General features: G+C 40.2%; 2 protein-coding genes and 1 long non-coding RNA gene across 3 annotated transcripts; 1 reads left to right on the forward strand and 2 right to left on the reverse strand.

Moving 5' to 3' along the window:
* Positions 1-1,151: 1,151 nt before the first annotated feature.
* Positions 1,152-6,635, reverse strand: srsf5 (serine and arginine rich splicing factor 5). The gene is made up of 8 exons (XM_005815140.2): positions 6,515-6,635; positions 5,197-5,333; positions 5,042-5,112; positions 4,712-4,852; positions 3,875-3,944; positions 2,414-2,487; positions 2,226-2,330; positions 1,152-2,130 (listed from the first exon to the last, which is right to left on the reverse strand). Exons 2-8 carry the CDS (start codon positions 5,320-5,322, stop codon positions 1,767-1,769), a joined length of 951 nt encoding a protein of 316 aa, XP_005815197.1. The 5' UTR covers positions 5,323-5,333; positions 6,515-6,635; the 3' UTR covers positions 1,152-1,766.
* An 811-nt stretch (positions 6,636-7,446) lies between these two features.
* On the reverse strand, positions 7,447-20,492 carry LOC102235364 (desumoylating isopeptidase 2). Its single transcript, XM_005815145.3, has 5 exons — positions 20,403-20,492; positions 14,205-14,277; positions 13,107-13,200; positions 12,890-13,031; positions 7,447-12,226 (listed from the first exon to the last, which is right to left on the reverse strand). The coding sequence occupies exons 1-5, from the start codon at positions 20,439-20,441 to the stop codon at positions 11,981-11,983; spliced, it is 594 nt and encodes a 197-aa protein (XP_005815202.1). The 5' UTR covers positions 20,442-20,492; the 3' UTR covers positions 7,447-11,980.
* Positions 12,154-20,756, forward strand: LOC111612278. The gene is made up of 2 exons (XR_002754508.1): positions 12,154-12,238; positions 15,317-20,756. It is a non-coding gene; the product is annotated as an uncharacterized LOC111612278 (long non-coding RNA).
* Positions 20,757-20,960: the final 204 nt, after the last annotated feature.

The following is a 20,960-nucleotide window of genomic DNA, read 5'->3' on the forward strand; positions in this document are numbered from 1 at the left end:
AATGAATAGCTGCGTATGCTGAATATCTACTGTAGAAGAGTTTTAACTTTTATTTCTTTATTTTTTTCTATTTACTTGGATCAGTTTTCATCAACCAAATCTCTTCGTTTCAAAAACATTTCCTGCCTCAAATGACTTTGTGATAGTGTAAACAGAACAGCTCATTTGGAAAGCCGTCAAGGTTGCTCACACATTAACGCAATCGAGTGCTGCCACCCTGTGGTGATCATAATTATTGCAGTGGGGGGGGGAAACAACTAAAAAGTAGTTATTTTTGACCTTAAAACATTTCATTTTAGATCGTATATGTTCAGCTCTAACTGCCTTTCAGGTTCTCATACATGGACATAATCTCTTCAAGGATTACTATGTCTGGTCGGATTAGCTGTTACTATGTTAATCCACAGATTATTGTCGTGGTTTGTCAACAATGGCCATTTAATGTACAATGAAGGACGAGAAGAAATCTATGCAAGATCTCGCCAGAGGAAGATGTTCAGTTTTATTCTTAGGTGTGGAACATTTGAGTGGAGATTCAGTGCGTCTTTCCAATATGAGTCAGAACATTTTGTTCCCACATTTAGAAATGACTTTTAGAACTAAATTTTCCTTCAATAGAGATTATTCGCTGGCAGTGTTGGCATTTACTTACCCAGTCTGGTTACTTTTCAGGTCATTTCCAATGATGACCCACTGAAACCGGACCCATCTGAGCTTCCCTTCAAAACGGATGAAGCGAGATTTATCTCCGATTTGCAATAAGAAACCACAAATATTTCCTGAAAAAAATAATTTTTTTACTTTTTTTGTATTATCTGAAGTCGTTTCCTGAAACATTCAAGTCTTTGAATCAGTCCCAGCCAAAGTAATTTGAATTAGGATATATTTAGTAAAAACATGACAATATGAAGCCGAAGACTTTTTTTTTTTTTTTAGTACACTGAAGTTTATTATTTTTATAACAAAGCAAAAAGAAAGTGAACTTTGTTTGCATTTGTACTGCACAATAAGTGTAGGACAGAGGGATTGATACATTTCACAGTTAATGAAAGACTTGAGTTGAAAATGCAAACGTTGTGTGCAGTTTTTTTAAAACACACGTAGTAAACAAAGAAAAAAAAATTACAATATATAGATTCATCAGCATCTAAATATGCAACATTTACAAGCAAACTTGTGTCAGACTCCCGATTCCCAGAAGAAAACGTAAAGACATCAGTGAAAGCACTGACTAAAGATGCTTAGGAAAACTAAATTTAAGATAGCCACACTTTGAGAAACAAACAAAAAAAAAGTCTAAATCCCCAGCTGAACTGCTCTCATGTTCAAATATCAAAGGAATGAATTTCAAACACAGATAGGTGCCTCATCAGAAGAATGATCGACGTTTAAGACCAAATCGATACTTTTATATTCTCAACAGTTTAAGGGAATCAATGGTATTCCCACAAAGATTGGGAAACAAAGTAAATCCAGTGAGGGACAGTAAGCAGATAATGGGTATGGCCATTCATATGAAGGGGTCAGAAGAATCAATTGTTTAAATTTTGTTTACAATAATTTCACTCAAGTGGAAGAAGGTTCAAAACTAAAAAGCACTCAAAAAAAGCAAAATTTATACAAATGTTTTTTTCTCCTGCCTTCAAAAAGACCCCACATAAAGGTTCTTCTCTCCCCTTCAGTAAAAACAAACACACGAGCCGCCAGGCGAGGCTCGCTAGGAAAACTACTCTGAATCCGTCCTATGACTTGCAGCTGCAGCCATCTTAGTGTTTGCTGTCTGCTGAGGCGGAGCGGGAACGCGAGCGAGATCGGGAGCGGGATCCAGAGCGAACCTTGCCGTTTTGAGCGGGAGCGGGAGAGCGGGATTTGGAGCGGGATTTGGAACGAGATTTAGAGTGGGATTTGGAGCGAGACTTGGAGCGAGACTTGGAGCGAGACTTGGACTTGGATGGGGAATTAGCCGCAGGCTTGCTCCCTCCTGACATCTTCTTCTCTGGGGTGCGGCTGGGAGATCTGGAGCGGCTCCTGGAGCGGCTGCGGCTGCGGCTCCGGGAACGGCTCCGGGAGCGGCTCCTGGATCTGCTCCGGGAGCGGCTCCTGGAGCGAGAGTAGCTGCGAGAACGGCTCCTGTTGGTGGAACGGAAACGACAGCGTTCATGTAACGACGGGCACATTTTCACCACAGAATTTAAAAAAAAAACAGACAACATAAAATGTCTCACCTCCTGCTGTCCTCAAACATCTTCAACTTGCGTCCATTTAGCTCTGTTCCATCCAGTTTGGAGATGGCGTTCTTCATATCGTAACGAGATGCAAACTCAACCACCCTGCATTCACACCGATAGTGAGTCATACATACTTTAGACATAATAATAAAAACAACAACAAAAGGTGAAACAACTTAACTCACCCTTCATTTTTAGTGGGTCTGTGTGCGTCCACAAAGGTAACTTCACCTGCCTTTCTCATCAGGTCTTTAAGGTCCTATTTCAAGAGTACAACACTGACTTAGTAAGGGAATTAGACACGAAGCGTCACCGAGAGCCTTCTCGAACCTGGAACTTAAGAAATTACCAAAAAAATAAAGACATCAAACAGAAACATGAGTAACCCATTTCTAACACATTTGTATCAGATCCTACTCTAGAGGGCGTGTAAACAAGAGAGCCATAAAAATTATCTGAGGACAGGTTTTGCCCTTTTCTGCTTCAGAAACTAAAATTTACTGCTTTCAACTTATTCATTTAAAAGACCACATTAAGCCTTACGGTGAAACACTTTACAGAAAACAGGCAAAACGTTTGAGGAATTTGATGCCAATACTCGACTTTTGTAAGTCAAATTTGTGTAGGAGTTTGTGGGATAAATAGATTGTGTGTTGAATTTACGATAAAAATGTTTATTTTCTTTTTATAAAAGTTGGAACTTTTTTTTTTTTTTTTTTTACATTTACCAAATGACTTTAAAAAAGGGGGTCAACTGTTTACAAGATTCCCTTTCGGGACTAAATCTCCACCCTTCTACCACCCGCTATTAAAAAGAATAATAATAATAAAAAACCCAATCACATGAGTTTTATGCTACTTACCGCTCCAAACCAAGGTAGATAATAGCATAGAGCCACTTGTCCAAATAGCAAATGGGAACCAATGCAGTGTTAAGCCCTTGAGAAACGCCCTCGAGAAATGCTCTCAGCCTTGCATCAGCATCCGGCCTCCTCAAGTAAGGAACCACCAGAGAGAAAGTAGGGGGGTGTGATGTGTGCCCGACTCAACACCCCCCCAGCTCCACCAGCCACAGAAAGAGCCCCAACAGAGACTGTGGGAGGCCGTGGATTTGAGGGGGGCGTGGGGGTTCCTGCAGCCGGGAACGCCAGCCCACAGAACCTCCAGACTGTGGCTACGGCCCTCCTAAGGCTACCGTATCCTGCGCTAGACCACTTTCACCGCTACGGGGGACCAGCCAAGACTTTAGACCGGCAGCAACTGCGTGTAAGGAAAGGCACCAGATGGACACTATTCAGAAAAAAAACAACCAGCAGAGGGCGCTACATACTTCTGACCCCCCAAGTGGAGGATGTCTATTTACCTCTGATATACAAAACAGGAAACCATACCAGAGGAGCTGCTTATTAAAAATGAAATATGTTTTTTTTTTTTAGTAAAATACTAAACAGCAGTAATATGACTTTTGGAGTAAATGATACACTAAAATGAAAAACAAGAAAAACATTTGCCAATTTAACAAAAATGTGTAGATTTTTAACAGAATACTTGTATAATAGCCAAATAAGAAACTGTTACTTTACTATTAAATCACGTGACAAGATGTCATAGTAAATTGAGGTTAATGTAATTATGTGATCTCATACCTGCCAGCTGACGCGGGACGAGAGGTTCTCCACAATTAGCCTGTGATCAGTTCGCATTGGAGGGCCATACCTGCAGAGAAATGTTTAAAACTGAATTTAAAACTAAACACACACACACACTTCTATGTCAAACAGCAGCCTTCTTGGTTTTCAGCACAATTTATGTTCAATTCATTCATTAATTTCTTGCTCACTTTTGTGCGTGTGGTTTTTTTCTTTGTCCAAGAATTGTGTCAATATTTGCATTGGTGTCAGTTGTGGAAAAACAGGCTGTCGTTTACAATTTATTCCAGTCCATGCAGCCAAAAGGCTTAGAATATGCCACATTTTAAGCAAGCTTGTCTGGAAAATATACATTTGCTCTTTTACAGTCCTGCAGTTAATTATTATTTTAGGAATTGATTAATCGGTTAAAAAATTTTTTTGCACATTTTGCAGACTTATTCATTTAAATTCTTAAGCATTTTTTATACAAAATTTTAAAAAAATACTTTAAAAGATGCAATTATCAATTCAATTCCCTTTTTATTTAGAAAACAAACATTTTTATTTAAATAAGAAAATAAACATTTTGTTCCCTTAAATGCAATAACAGAATTCCTTTAATGAATTATATACACAACACACACTGCAGTTAATGATTAATTGATAACTAAATCAGTTATGACTAATATTTAAATAATCAATTCATCACAATTAATCGTTTCAGCCATACACAACTAACTTATTTTTAAGACTAAATCATACGGTCTGGTTTGAAATGGTGGTTTTACTGAGATAGAAAACGATCATCTTTAAACTTTTATGAAACAAAATGGCGACCCGAGTTTCATCTACCTAGCTCTGGTATTGCGGGACTGGCGATAGCCGCCGCCACCGCCGCCGCCGCCACCACCGCCGCCGCCGCCGCCAAAACGTCCCATTCCCGGGGCGCCCCCTCCTCTGCCTCTCCTGGAGCGGGCGTGCTCAATGGTGACCCTGAGGAAGAAAATGTAAACAACGGATTAAAGTGGAAGGTCACGCAAACATATCAAAGAAGAAAAACCTGCTGACTCATGGAGCAGATAACTTTTAACTGCTTGGCAGCTACTCAGAATACCCTGCGCTCGTAAACAGCTCCCAACAGGTGGCAAGACAGGGAAATCCTGGACCGAGAAAACGGTTTACCTTTCGCTGCACAATTCTTTCCCGTTCAGCTCATACACGGCGTCGTCGGCGTCTCTGTGGTCATCAAATTCCTGACAAGAACCGGAGAGCGTTATTTCCCTTAAGCTTAAGAGTAAACCAAATCAAAATGTATCAAAAGGACTTGCCACACTGACCACAAATCCAAATCCGTTTTTCAAGTTGATCTCTCTTATGTGTCCATATCCCTTGAAGAACTTCTCCACGTCCCTCTCTCTCGCATGTGTGCTCAAGTGGCCGATGAAGACGCGACTGCTACTCATGTTGCTCCTTGCTGCAAAGAGATAACACGGGAAATGTTCAAACAATGGAGAACGGCGAGATAATACGATTTTTATGTGGGGAAAATACAACAAGAACATCTTGTTATTGTTGTGTCTTACACCAACTGTAGTTACAGTTTACCCCTTCTCCAGGAACATAAGTTAATCACCATCTTGATGAGAAAACTTCCACGTAAACAACAAGTTATTTCCTCCTTTGACTTTCCTCTCGCACAGTTAAAGTAGCAGCACACATCCCTCTTCACACCGCATTGTTGATTTAAAATTCAAAAGACAAACATTAACACCAAAACTACAACTGGAATACTCCAAATCAAAATTGTGCTTTGATCCAAATGTGGTTAATTTGATCATCCCAATTATTTTATGCAAATTTATTAGTTAAACAATACAAAAAAGTACTCATTAAAAAAGTAAAACTTTCCTCCGCGGTATTTCACTCACATAAATATCGCAATGTTTACATATCTTTGATGTTTAATTTCCCTTTGGGTTCAATAAAGTATGTTTGAGTTGAATTTTAAAGTAAAACAACAGAACTACGTTCTGAAGAATTATCTTTCAACTTTAATCAGGTTTACTTACAGCTTCCGAGCCAAAAACGATGAAAACCGTTCAAGGATGTTGGTCAAAACCGTTTCACTTCTGAGCCGATTAACCGGTCTAAAAATCAAACGCCACATTTACTGCAAGTCAAAACGTAAATAAAGTAGCGCAGACATAAACGTTATTTTTGTTGGTTCCTCTAATATAAAAGTGAAAACCATTTTTGCCCATTTATGGTGAAGGAACGCATAGAAGGATCTCGGGCCTGCATCAGCCGTCAGACCTTCGCAAAACACTGCGAAAAACCCCTGTTGTTACTGCGCAACGCGTTAACAAATTTACTGTCGCCTAAAAAACTAAACTTAACAGGTAAAAAAAAAAATACTTGTGTACAGCATGCTTCAAAGATTCCGTTTTTTTTAGAACTAATTTATCTTAGGTTTTCTAGCAAAAATTGCTCTTCCGTTTTTTTTTTCTTACTCGCCTCGAGGTCGCTTTCAGTTAGCCGAGGAGAGCTAACGTTAGGTACGAAAACAGTCGCCGTTGACAGCAGAAATAACGTCACAGCGTTAAACACACGAAAATATGTTGAAATCCATTAACGTAATATTTTAGGCATGCTTACCTATTTTTCTTGCCGAGGAAAATTGAAGCGTTGCTTACGTTGCGGATTGTTAACCGAATGTAGGTCACCCAGAAAAACTGGATCAAAATGGCGAATGAGTCCGCAGAGGAAGAAAGACCATGGGTTGCCTTTAGGTTGCCAGGTATTTATGATAAATACACTTTCGAGCACCTCCGGTTGAGAACTTTTGCACTGTAGTTTACCGTTGCAACATAATCGGCGGTAGTATTTTAGAAAGAACAGAAACAGATGAACAAACAAGTCCTCAGACAAACAAGAATTTTATGTGGATGCCAGAAAGAAAATAAATAAGCGCAACTAAGCTTTCTAATTAAAGAGGGATGTAACTACTATTTGGCAACCCATCTGGGCGTATTCTGTGTAACATGTTGTTCTTGTCCTGGATTATAAATACATAGAAACATAAATTATTACATTAATTGTATATATAGCTAGCTATACGCCGCATTTTAATAGTAAATAGAATATAATAATACAATAAGAAACTATATTATAAGAAAGCTAGTATTACTGGTCTTCGAGGAATGAAATAGGACTAATTATTTCCTTTACTTTATTAATAATCATCTAAAAAGCTAATAAATAAATAGGCATTTTTTTAAAACAGCGTGGTGGCTAAAAAAAAATACATTATATTACAAAATGGGTTCTGTAAGGAGAGAAAAAAAATTACCTAACAAATAGAATTTTCCCAACATACATACAGAAACATGATTCTTAATTAGCAACTCCATGCTTAATTATATTGTGTGATCTAAAATAAATGTCTTTAATGAACTAATGATTTTTGAATAGAGATGCTCTAAACATACAATGGTCAGCCACGAAAGAAGGTTGCATATTAACATTAAGATATCTGCTAATGCAATGTTTACCATGTTTTATTTGACAAAAATAAAGACAAGGTCTAATTGCAGTCAATCTCTTTATTCTAGAATTATCATCATTTTGGGGATTTATGGAGTTAGGAGAAGGAAATACAATTTTTTGACAGACACAATCAAATCAAATGAAAAAAAATAATCTCCAACGCCTCTCTGGCCTGCTGTGTCATAAGAGATTCCAGGATTTAACACTGAACCACTGTACAGTTTCACAAAATCCAAAAAAAAAAAAACAATATTGAAGGTTGCAACACAGTAAACTGGTGGGGGGAAAACAATAAGACAAAAGCATGTCAGTAAATGAGGATACAGCTTACTCAGCAGCACGAAGAAGTTAAATGATTGATCTGCACTTTTAAGCCCATTCCCTGTGGGATTCAGTCAGTCGTACCAGAAGCCATGTGAGTTCCTTCCTGAGAGAGGGGCGGCTGCTCAGCGACGCAGCACAACAAGTTAACAGCACGACCAGGAAAAGTGATTCAAATCGTGCAACCTTACGCCAACGAGGACAAAACCAACGCAAGCCGGACTCACTGCAGACCACCGCAGTCGTTTATGTTGGTCTGCTGTCACGCCTTTGGGCCCGATTATGATTGGAATGATGAAACACGTGACGATATATTCTCTTCGCAGAAATCTGTCGTTCTTGCGACAGAAAAATAAAACTTTACGGAAAATTTCTGTAAACACACGAGATCACAATCATGGCGATGAGGGATCGATGCCACTACTATGTCTGCAGATACAGGGAAGAGTAGGGGCCAGTACAGAAACCCTATTGAATTAAGACATGTCATGTCGAGTGATAAAAATGAATCGTATTGAACATGCTCATTTTAAATTAGGTGTGATATTTCAAAAAGCTTGGGGAGAGAAAGAGTCCACACAAGAAGTAAAATTGTGAAAAATGTGTCCAATGGCGACTAATTTACCTAAAAACAGGTAAATAAATAAATAAACAAACAATCCCAGCCAGTATACAGCTTTTCAGGAGGAGACGCTTGATGTGATTATCCAGAGAACAAAATATATGTTTAAAAGATTTGGAGAAATATGGAAATACAAAGACTACGGTGTGAAAACCTTAGCCCTCATATTGTAAACCACAAATCTTTTATTCTGACAATTCTTTGGGTCGGACCATATATGCTGCATCTTCTTCCCTGCTAAAGACAAGTGGTGAAAGTTCCTAGGAAAAGTTTTCATACTCCGTGAGCTTTACTCAGTTTTCACATTTTAACTGCAAATGTCAATGAATTTCACTGAGATTTAACCTGATAGACCAGTAAAACTACACCACAATAGTGTAACGAATGGAAATTGTGGCACTTGCACAAAAATAAAAAACATTACACAAATAACAATCTAAAAAGTGTGGCACTCATTTGTATTCAGCCCCTTTTAAGCGAGGATGAAATTCAGTAAATCTGTATTCTAAAGGAGAATAGGTAAAGAGTTCCAGCTATTTTTGTGACAAAAGGTGGCATCAAATACATGGCATAATTTTAAAATAGTTTCTGTACAAAGCTACAAAAACTTTGCTGTAGTATTTTCCTCTCACTTCACAACCATGCACTACTTAGTTTTGATCTATCCTGTGAAATCCCATTAAAATTCATTGAAGATTGCGGTTGTAACGTGACAAAAATATGGAACACCTTAAATGGTAAGAATACTTTTGCGAGGCACCGTTCCTATAAGACTGTTTCCAGTGCACATTTTGGGAGTCGGCATCCTTAACGACATGATTACCTTCCACTTTGCTGACGTCACGACTTATAAAATCAGTACATACTCCAAACTACACACGATATTTACTGCACTACCCAAACGTTTGCTGTGAAAATGCAAATCAGTTTAACATGCGTTTCAGTTTGTCATCATTTCCTTTGCTGTAAGCCTCTGGGCTCGTTCTGCGCGTGGCTAAATTTCTCACGTCATCTCACCTTTTGAGAAACAGCGATGTAAAGCAGACAGAGGTGTCCCAGGTTATTAAAATCTTCTTTCCAGCATCTCTAACATGCGGCTTGCATAATTGTCACCAAAAACAAATAAAAAATCACCAAAAAAACCAAATCAAATGGCAAAACAATGCATCTTTTTTGTTTTGTTTTTTAGACGATTATTATGTGTTTATACCCAGAGACATTCCAGGAACGTCTCTTTCCGTGCAGCTGGGGCTCAAGCGAGAAACAGTTCAGCACGTAATCTCTCAAAACCAATCCGGATTTGTCGCTTTTGTGTTTTGCCACCGGCACAATAAACAGTTTAAGAAGTCAATACAGCGGGGCTGAGCTGTGACCTATGAAGGGGCCAATCTTAATGCTAAGCCGAACTCACAGTAACTGCACACACAACATGATGGACTCTTGGTGGAAGGGAAAGGACAGACTTCTGCTCCTCCTTGTTGCAGCACCTCTGTCTCTGTGGTTCTAATGATGAAAAGGGGGGAGAGTCCAGCTGACTCTGGCTGGAAAAAATGTTAACAGTACAAAGATCACTTGGATATAAAAGAGTAGCCAGAAAAAATGCGCTAGGTCACAGAGTCGCTAACTGAGAGAACGGCGGCTAGAACCTTTCCTCTGAGACGGTCAGAGATAGTGACTGAGCTGCCTGAGGCTCGCTGAACAGCAGCTGTTTCAACTGAAAGTGTTCACTCTTGATTGTTTGCAACCGTTAAGAAACTGGTTACTCGGCTAATGGCTTATTCACGCTATAATTCCCAGTAAAGAGATTTTCTTCTACAAAAAGATCATGAGAGGGTTCACGTGACGACTCGACAGGGGTAAAAAGTATTTGCCAGCTCACAGATTTCTTCTGTTTATTTTTGCAATTTCCATTACACGTCCAATGCAATCCAATCAAAAAGGCTATTTAAACCAACCGGGTCTTTTGAGAAAATGCGATTGCCCTCCACTCTTTGGTGGCAACATCTTCCGCCAAGCATTTGTAGCAACCGCTAAGAGACCTTTACGTCTTTGTAGAATTAGTTTTGACCCTCTCGTCTTTGCAGGATTGTTTCCAGTCAGTCAGCAACACAAGAAGATTTTCTAGGTATCTCAAAGTGAATCAGAATAGAACGTGGCTAGTCAATATAAGAATCTTTATTTTTGATGTTTTTAGCCATTCAGATAGAGGACTTGGTGGTGTTTCCTTGGATACGCAAGCAAGCTATGCTTGTTTTAAAGAGAACAATATGAACTTAATGTTTCTAGGTCTTAACCTCACTAAACTGTAAAGTCTCAAACCTATATTTGGGCGATCTGCAGTTGGACAGTTCGGATCCAACGGTTCAGTCCCGCTGAATAACCCAAGAGTGCTTGCTTGAGGCCACAAACTCTGGCCAAGAGTCCTACTGTTGTCTCGTCAATAGTTAGCAGGGGTTTGTTTGTTTTTTTGCCCAGTCTCTTTCTTGCTGTTAATTCATAAACCGAGACCATAACTGAGGTTTGCAAAGCCAAAATTGGAATTTTGCAGGAGTTATTTTTTTTCACCTCTTGCATGAGTTGTTGATGCATTCTTGGAGTAATTTTGGGTTAGGTGGACGATCTTGGGAAGCTTTTCTATCGTTCCAAGTTTTCTCCATTTGTGGTTGATGGCACTCATTGTGGTTCTCTGAAGTGCAAATTTCTTGAATTTCTTTAAATTTGGGAATACTCAGTTGGCTTCTGTGAGCTTTTAGCCTACTTTGAGTTGTCAGACAGGTTTGGTTGAAGGGAGTTATCCATGTCTGGCAATACTGAGAATCTGACTGCTGAAATTAAAGAGGACATTTCTATTTTCATCTACTGTCAAGTTGGTTTGGGTAACTTTTGTCACTTCAGAGAGGGAATTATCTAAAAAGCGACTTTTTTACCTACTTGGGTTATCTTTCGCTGAGATAAAAATTTAAAACAAAAGAAATCTGTAAGAGGTCAAGTACTGCGTCGCCCCATCGCACCTCCGGTTAGTTGTCTAATTTATGACATTGTCTCAACATGCAACATTTTCTTTCTTTAAGGAAATATCAACCCCAAACTCCCACCCAAAACTGACCTGTTTATCCTCTGAAATGGCCACAGAATAGCTACACCTTAAGAAACTGGAATCAGCGATATCATCTGAAGGCCACATAGAGGTTACTAAACGAGGACTTGCCGAACTTGCGGAGATTAGCAGTTTCCTGGTAGTGTTACTATCTAGAAAGTTTTTGTTTTTCCTACAAAAGCAGCTTTGAAGGCAGGGCAAGGGACAAGGCTGACAAAGGTTTTTTGAATTTTTGTGGAAAAGACTAAGAATGTTACACTACAAACTTCGGATCTACAAGTGTGTACGGTTGGAGTCAGAGCCGACCCTTCGAGGTCTCAGAGTTTTCTTCCAGTCTTTCCGTCAAAGAGTCTCCAGGTTTGAAGAGTCCGTCAACAGTTCCCGCACCAAAGAGCAAGCTCACGCTTCCAGTCTCTTTTCATTCAGAGGCCAAACAGTTTGAGGTCAGTTGGTTGTTCAAAGCCTACTGAAGCCGCCGGCAACAGCAGCGTGGGTCCAGAGGTCGGCAGGCTGGCGGGCGAGCGAGCCAGTCGGGTCACACCCGAGTGTGGCGACAGCTGTGGGAGGAGCCGGAGCCGGCGGCAGCCGCGCCGGACGGCGACGTGGGGTCCTCGTCGCTCGAGTCATTCTGCTCCTCCTTGTGGAGGCCGAGGCTGATGTGGCTCTGCAGAGCGGCCGGGGTCAGCCACTCTTTGGGTAGGCAGCTCTGAAGAAAGGGGATGCAGGAGCTGAAGTAAGCCAGTCTGTTGACCCAGCGGGGGATTTCTCTTCCACAGAGCAACTGAAACAGAGGGTAAAAAAAAATTATTTGCATTTTTAAGTTTATTTCTAATATAGTGTGAAAAAGGAAGGTGTGGTTAAATGAAAAATCTGTGGGGGGTGCCATGTTTTTTTGTCTCATTAATCAAGTTACTGTCAGAATAATCGATTAATCGATTACCAAAAACAATCCGTTAGTTGCAGCCCTAACAACTAACGATCTTTCTTCGCACAAGAAGCACAAACTTGTTCCGTTTTGTGTTGTTCAACACATGCATTTTGCTACTGTTTCCGAAGAGACAAAGGCTGATAAAAATGGTTAGCTCATCTTTATTTGTTTGCTTCTTTTCTAAAAAAAGAAGAAGAAAAAAACAAGTCAGACAGAGCACAGCTACAGCCACTAGTTCAGAAGAACGCATAGGATAATTCAAATAATCAAATACCTTTTGTTCATTTCTTTGCTTTGTTTTTAAGATTACCAGCACTGTTTCACCAATATGAACATTCTTTTCATTTTAATGGCTGTTATTTATTCCAAACATTTTTATTTATTTTTTTTCAAGTTTGAGCCTTTGTGTGCAGAGAGAATGCAGTACGGAAAACATACAGTACGTGGTATTTTTTTATGCTGACTCTCCTGTGTGGCTTCGCAGCACTTTGGGAGAAAGCGTTACATCAGACTGACCTCAGACAACGAGGAGGAGAAGTGGTTGCAGTTTTTGTGCATTAGGTGGTAGGCGTTCCCTTTGAACTCTTTACCGAGCTCCTCCATGATTTTATCTATGTCCTCCTCTGTGAAGTCCGTGGTGCCCAAAACAATGGCCTCCCTGTTGGAAATAGATAAACAGCGTGGCGTCAGAGCGCGCGCACTCCCACGTGCCGCAATAAGGAAGAGCGCTCACTTGAATTTGAAGGTCTCTCCCAGCTCCGCCGCGTTGCCGGGGTTGATTTCAAAGATGCCGCTGAAAGGGTAGGGGTGACCGCCATACGCGAACTCTGAAGATGATGCAAGAAGATGCAAAATACAGATTAGACGTTTCTCCCCCCCAAAAAAGAAGAAGAAAAAAAGGACCTCCGCTTCTGTAATTACAGAGAAGAGAGCGATTAATCGTGGATGTTGTAATTAAATCATTTGGGCTGGCTTGAATGCAGGGCTTTACTCCCTGTCATTAGAGCACAGAGAGTAGAGAGCAACAGCAAACTACAGAGCTTATGTTATATCTTCACTGTCACCAGGGGTGTATTTACCAGGATGTGGGGCCCTGGGCTGCACCCAGCTTCGGTGCCCGATCCACTAAGGAAGAATTCTTTCACTAATGTAAATTAAAGTACATTAATAGGTAGTCCTACTAGAATACTTCAGTACATATGAACTGATGCTTAATAGCTCATAAATCCATATTATTCCCAAATAAATCGACGATAACTTTGTAATTGTCAAATACTTGAATATTGATATATCAATTTTTTCAAAATAATAATACAACGCACATGATTTGGGCCTATAAAGTACAATGTTTGAAAAAGTCAGCGTTCATTAAATACATTTTTTTTAAAAACGAGTAAATGAAAGAAAATAAAAGTCTTTGCCTCTCCCAAAAGAATGGCGCCCTGGGCTACTGCCTTTCCAAAGTCAGGCCCCAGACTATCACCATATTTCTCTGTTCACAGAGCCAATATGTCCAGTTCCAAGGGCATACTGGATTTCCAGAGATCAAGTTTCACCAGAGATCCTGCCCCTCTATTTCAGTGCCCCCCCCCCCCCCACACACACACACATAAACACAGAATGAGTCAGTGGTGACTCAACCAAGAGAAATGGGGTCATGCTATGCTGAGTACAATTCCATATTCCTTTTTTTTTCTCCAAACTTCATCTGCCTTGCACAAATCTCACTATACGCCCATCACCGAGCGCAGCTCCGTGTCGCCCCAGGGCCATCCTCGACTTGGGAATGCGTAATGGGATTTCACAGACATCAAGACGGTCCTCGTCTTACCTCTGCCATAAATCTCGATGCCTGAGTGGAAGACTCCAATGCCCAGATTGGAGGTGTATTCGTTTATCCAGTACTACAGAGAAAACGAGGAGAGAAAGACAGAGTGAGGGAGCAGTGGCTGTCCGGCAGCTCGACAGACATGTTCTCATCCTGTCACCTTAAATAATGCAGAAAAAGGACAGGCAGGATATACCAGCTCCTAAATCAAAACCCCACAATGCCTGACAGTAGCAGAGGCCATTTACGGCACAGGTTAAATAAGAGAAATGATTCGAGTCAGCTGTTTAGATTCACATTTTTGGAAGATATGCCTTCTTTGTATTGTCACAAAGATCTCGGAGGTCAAAACAATGTGGCTGAGATAAATGTTTTAAGCCTCCTAGTTATGAGTTAGTTTCTCCTACAACAGTTCATTTCAAGATCTCTACTTAAGGATCTTTGACAAGATAACCACACAAACTGTGCAGAATAATTGGTGCCTTCTTATAGGGCAGGGGTGACAAGGTCACTTTGATTTTGGGCCGAGAGCAAGATCATAAATGTTCTCAAAGGACCGGTTGAGCCAGAATGTATTGATAAACCTACCCATTAACAGATTGTTAAAATATTAAAATATTACAGCTGTGTCTGCATTCAGTAGGCCCTTTTTTAAATGACATTGGAAATCTTTCCACACTAGGATTTTGTGATTGTTTTTTGTTTTTATTTTTGTCATTTTAAGGAGTTAAAATCACTTTATTTTGTGGAGCTACTATAGAAATATTTGCAAAAAATGTTACAATATTTGCGCTAATAATGATAGCGGTAATAGTGTTACTAAGCTAAGCTTTGTTTACATTCAATTGAATGGTCAATTGACATTTCCTCAAAGTTTAGGTTCAGATAGCTCTAAACTTTAGCCAACTTTTGATTGGGGACAGAACTGTTCGTCTTGATTTTGGGATCAACATTGAAAAGTGCAGCTAATACCCATTTTTAAATAAAATAATAATGATTTTTTAAAAAACGGTTAGAAAATATGATCTGGATATTAAAACTATTTTTTGTGATCTAGAGTTCAGAAAAACAATACATTTTTACTTCTTCAGATTCATAAACATTCTCTTTGACAGCACACCTGGCCCTCTGCAACGGCCCTAATCTGGATTAGCGCAGACTCCTGCTCCACATTGCACACCTGGCCCGTTCACTTCCCTCCCCAGCAACCGGCAACTTCCAGCAACATCGTTCCAACAAAGTCTGCTGCTGGATGACACAACGGAAGAGCAGGACTTCACCCGTTTATAAAACTTGGTGTAACGACAAGCGTACCACTCTCTCAATTTTTCTTTCTCATTATGATTCTGTTACCTTAGTATTTTCAATATTACAGCTATATTATGTGCCACTACACTCTTTTTGTTCGCTTCCACTAAATCAAATCTTTGCAACAACTTCAGACCTATTCACAGGTATAAAGTTTTTCATATTTTAAGGTCTTTTCTGTTTTGATGCCCTTTTTGTCAAACCCCCTGCTCCCCCAAAAAACCTTTTTTTAAGGGGAAAACACAGAATATGCAATATTTTCCTAAAATAAACAGAAAAGTGGAATATTTTGGATGCGGGTGTTACAGCATTGACTAATGTAAAAGACAAAAAAAATAGTAACAGCACTGATTTTGATGCATTATTACTCCTGGAGTTAAAGAAAAATAAGCATACACATTTTTAACTTAGGTCCCAAATTTTTATTTATTATAAAACTCTAATAAAAATTTGACTTGCTTTTTTTTTTTTTCAATTTCACATTAAATCTCTTGTATGACTTGGGACGTACTCATGATACAAGGTTTTCCATACTTTTTTTTCATTTTTGTCCTTTTTGACATAAAACTCTATGAACTGTATTATTGTTGAAATGTGCAATAAAAGTAAACTTTGGATTTCTGTCGTGTTTATGTAGCACTGGCACTTCAAGAATGCTACTTATTAAAAACACAACCCTTTAAAAAGTGTCTACTGTGCCATTGTTTCTAAAGTGTGTGGAAAAAATAAAAGGCAAACATGAGCAAACTCTTGTTTCCTTATCCAATAAGTCAGAATCAGTTACACAAAAGTATGGAAAATAACACAAAACCATGAGTCAAATCTTTGCCAGTGAATCAACAAACTTGGCAACAACTCTTCTAACTCTTTCTCCATCTTCCTCGTCACAGTCTGTGAGCTTGGCGTTAGATTTTGTCTGTGGCTGACTTTGTTGGTCGGCGTACATTGTTGTGGACACAAGATCGTCACCCACTGGTTCTTCCATGGCCTCACAGTAGTTGTGTAAAACAAAGCATGCATAGATCACACGAGGCAAGTCAATCATGTTTAGGTCCATGGGCCGCCTAAGAGACCCAAACCTGGCCTTCAGTCGTCCAAACGCGAGTTCTATGACCTCGTGAGCGCTACTGAAACAACGTCCAAACTTTTCCTCTTGAGGGGTAGAGCCATCATTGGGATAGTCCTTCATCAAATAGGGCAGGAGAGGATAGACGGAGTCTCCCAGGAGAAAAACAGGTACGGCTTCATCGTCCTCCACCATCTGCTTCTCCAGGGCTGGGATCTCACCAGACTCCAAGCGTGTGTTTATTCTGGAGTTGGCGAAGATCCGTGCATCGTCCACACTCCCAGGCCGTCGTCATAAATCCATTATGGATCCACATGAAATTTAGTCTGGTGTAATCTTATCTTCGAGGAATTACAGTAGTTGATAAAAGATTGCCACGTTTTGATAAAACTTAGCATTCCCTTTGAGCCTAAACTTGATTACAAAGACTTTGTAATTCCAAACTGATGTCAGTGACATTTTTTATCCAACTTCATGCTGCCAAATAGGTTCTGCTGACTATATATATATATATATATATATATACAGTATATATATATCTGGCGCTAATCAGGGGTCTGGGTCTAGCCAGTAAAAGAGAACTCAGAAAAAACTGTCATGATTTCATTTTATTTTCCATAAAGGGTCAGGTTAATTTAACAGATAATTTATTTTGATAAATGAAATAATCGTTTTAAAGTTCTTTTCATATTTACTCCATAAGCTTGGTCTCAATATTACGATCTGATCGATGATCTTATAGGGATTTAAGGTTGACGAAGGAAGCGAAACAGAAGAAATCTGTAGGAGGCAAAGACTTAACAGCACTCAGGGTTAAAGTTAGTGTTAACCTGTTACGTATTTACTAGTAGTAACAGAGCATTTCTGGAAAACACTAAACAGAAAACCCCCGCTGATGGATAACTTCATGTCAACGATTTACAGCGAGTCACAAAAGATGGAAATGGGCAGCCATTACTTCCTGACCTCTCTCTACAGACAGCTAGGAGATAATTCGTGGAGAGACAGCAGCTCCCTTACCCATTGCTGCATCCAGATTGGTAGGCACCACGAGAAAACATGCTAAGAGTTGCCCCAGCTGCCTCTTATCAATAATAAAACACATTTCCGGTCCCAGAGTCACGCTCTTAACGCATTCCCACGGCATTACTTTGTGTCAGCTGAGTCTCGCCATGTTTCTCCAGTGAGCACCATACACTCCGTAGGCTCTCTGCTGTTTTTATACCTGGGATGCATCGGGAGCACTCAGCTCTCGACTTCCACGCAGGAAAACAACATAACGCAGCGAACGTTTTCTGGCACCGTGGTAAATCCGACATAATGGAAACACAAATCTCATAATGGAACGCAGAGACAGTGGTGCCTTTTTCCACTCTTGTCACTCTTGTTTTTCCATGCCTTGCCGGTCCCTTTGTTGACAATCAGTTCATCTTCCTCCCTGCTGGTGTGACTCACTCCCGCTGCCTTCTTTTGTTATTCTTGTGGTACATTTTTGCGGAGGAATTCGACTGCCGCCGCCCACGTGATCACTTTTTTCTTTCTTCCAGGGCTCAAACAGCCCAATGCAACCAGTTGGTAAGAAATTAATCTGGACGTTTGAGAGTCATTGTTACTGAGACCCTTACTGCCAGAAAGTATCCAATGCTAAAAATATGTCTGGTAAAGAAGCGTAAAAAGTTTAAAAGCGTTTACTTGGAGTACATTTCTTCAATGAAGGATGAGAATCCCACACTAAGAAATACATGTTTTTCTTTTACATTGTTTTTTTTAACAAAATCACTGATAGCTCAGTTACTGTGCTAACTTGTGCCAATAGGCCACCTGTTAGTTTTCTCCTTTCACATTCACAGCTCCACTAACAGGTCGTCTGTGGGATGCAGGCAGTGGAGGTCCTTGCATAAACAGTGTCCTGGGTAAAGCCCCTCCTTCTGCCGCCCCAAAGCCAATCAAAAATGACCAAAGTACCAAAAAATGGCCTCTTTATTCTCAGCACCACGCAGGGGATCCTAACTATGCGTTGACTTCTTGTGCATAAAAGCAATAGAAAACTTGTAAAAGACACAACTGGTAAGTTCTATTTTTTTTAGCGCTCCATTTCTAATACAGCCCTGAGTAACTGCCCATATCCCGCAGATCGTACACACACCACCCATCTATAGTTTATTCAAGCTGTGCACTGATCAATCACTCGCGACGCAGCTGTTTCTCTCTGTAGCTACAACGCTACATGCTAGTTGTGCCAGCGGATGCAAATGCATGTAAAAGCTTCTTCACAGGCATTGCCAATAGGTTATGACCTATTACTGCTTCGAAATCATGATTTGTCTTTTTCGAATCTTCATCCAATCATACCGATTTGCAGAAAATTAAGCAGCTGCTGCAATGACAGGCTGTAAGTCATGCATATGATCCACCAAGCAGGACAGCATGCGAAAAGCAAGAGGTGCGTTCAGGTCTGAAGGACCTGAGGATGCAGGACTGAGGACGCAGCAGCAGAGGTCAGAGAGCCGACAGAGAATCATGTTTCACAGCTCCGACCTCAGAGTATAAATAGGCTTTTTTTTTTTCCCCCCCAATATGTCTTCTCCGCTTTCTTGTGAATGAACCCGAAGAAAGAGAGGACGCCGGTAAGACTTTCCCCAGTTCATGAGGCGTTTCACGGTTTTCAACTGGGCCGTTGGCTCCCTGTGCTCTCGTGTTTTGTTCTAAGACTGTGTGAGATTTTTAAACCATATAAAAAAAAGAAAAAAGAAGATACAATAACCTTTAACAAGATTCTTGTCCCATAATTTCTTTCTCTTTTATTTTGACATCGCAACCACAAACTCTATTAAACTTAAAAGGGGTTTTATGTGACAGAATTGCACTAAGAAAAATGGCACAGTTTTAAAGATTAATGTCTGATTTTGCAGTATTATCCTCAGCTGCAGTTACGGTTGAAAGTACCATCCATGTACAATCTTGATCAAGAAAATTATAATATCCATTCTGATGAGACTGGTTTATTAGAACAAAAGCACCTTTTAAGTAAGTATTAAGCACGCTTTTCACTTAGCCAACAATTCTATATTAAAAATGTTTTTTCTTAATTGGCCTGATGTAATATTCTACTTTTAAAAATCGTGTTTTTATTAGCTGTAAACATCCATCTATATAACATGTTTCACTTTTTGTGATTACGTTCCTGAAATAAATGCACTTTTCAACAAGACTATAGCTGATCGAATGGGTTGTCTGCACATCCATGCAGCACTTTTTGCCATTTTTCTTTGAAAAATGCCTCCAACGCAGTCAGATGAGATAGAGAACATGCATATAGGAACATCAGTTTTCGCATCTGTCCACGGATTCTTGATTAGATTAAAGTCTGTAGGCGACTCTGTTCATGCTGACAGATTTTCCCACCTAAGCTGTGCTATTTTTTTGCAGTGATGCGACGTTTTAGGGTTAAAACTCCCGCACAACTTTCTGCTATGGTTGGCCTTCATGATGTTGATTGTCCATTGATGTTCTCGTGACAAACTCCCAAGACCTTCATCATTTAGCTGCATCTATACTGAGATTAAATTATTCATTAGGCGAATTCTGAAGACTTGTCATAGTGGATAAAAAATGAAAAAAAATGCACGCCACACTTTTCAGATCTATTCTTTTCCTTTGTCACTTTTAAGTAAATCAAACTACATGACATTACTGTGATGTTGGTTGTAAAATAGTCAAGATGTGGAACAGTTCATGTATTTATGTCATTACAGGAGTTTCCCCATAATCAAAATAAGTGCGAATAAGCAAAGGTGTAGCATTTATGAGGCGAGTGCTGTGCTTACCATGTCATACACGTTAAGGATCACAGGTTCATTGGCCATGGTTCAAACCTGAGCCGGAAGGACAAACGATCCTTTACCCCACGCTGTATCAGACGGTCAGCAACCCCCCCACGCTCCTGTAAAGTCACCGGGGCTCGCGACAGGCTTCAGCTCATTCCCCCCCGCTGAGACACCGCAATCATCTCCCGAGGTCAGGGGGGAAAAACACACACACAAAAGAAAATCGATCGCGGCAGTAGATGTGATTAAGCAAAAACAAAAAAAGCGGAAACTAGTTCTTCTTAATACATCAGATCAGAGCCGATTCTGTGATTCGTACGAGGAGTAAAAAAAAAAAAAAAAAAAAAAAAAAAAGGTGGGGGGTGGAGGGGGCCTGCATGTGCTGAAACCCGAAGCGGGCGCCCTCCTGTCATCATCGTGGGCGAGAAGGCGACAGCACGAGCGGCCTGACGTTGTCGACGAAGGAGGCGGCGGAGATGGGAGCATTTCCACTCGGTGCGGGGAGAGGACTGCTGGCCCGCACGGGCGGTTAATTACATCCACAACCCCGGATGAGGA

Source organism: Xiphophorus maculatus, chromosome 19, assembly GCF_002775205.1.
Source record: "Xiphophorus maculatus strain JP 163 A chromosome 19, X_maculatus-5.0-male, whole genome shotgun sequence".
NCBI lineage: Eukaryota > Metazoa > Chordata > Actinopteri > Cyprinodontiformes > Poeciliidae > Xiphophorus > Xiphophorus maculatus.

Bases quoted from the DNA above. Each gene is read 5' to 3' on its own strand.
- srsf5 (XM_005815140.2), bottom strand. From the start codon at position 5,322: ATGAGTAGCAGTCGCGTCTTCATCGGCCACTTGAGCACACATGCGAGA. The intron at 5,113-5,196 runs GTCAGTGTGGCA...GGTTCTTGTCAG, and splicing joins AAAACGGATTTGGATTTGTG to GAATTTGATGACCACAGAGA. The intron at 4,853-5,041 runs GTAAACCGTTTT...TTTCTTCCTCAG, and splicing joins AAAGAATTGTGCAGCGAAAG to GGTCACCATTGAGCACGCCC.
- LOC102235364 (XM_005815145.3), bottom strand. From the start codon at position 20,441: ATGGCCAATGAACCTGTGATCCTTAACGTGTATGACATG. The intron at 13,201-14,204 runs GTAAGACGAGGA...CATCATCTTCAG, and splicing joins CATCGAGATTTATGGCAGAG to AGTTCGCGTATGGCGGTCAC. The intron at 12,227-12,889 runs GTCAGTCTGATG...CCTCTGTTTCAG, and splicing joins TCTCCTCCTCGTTGTCTGAG to TTGCTCTGTGGAAGAGAAAT.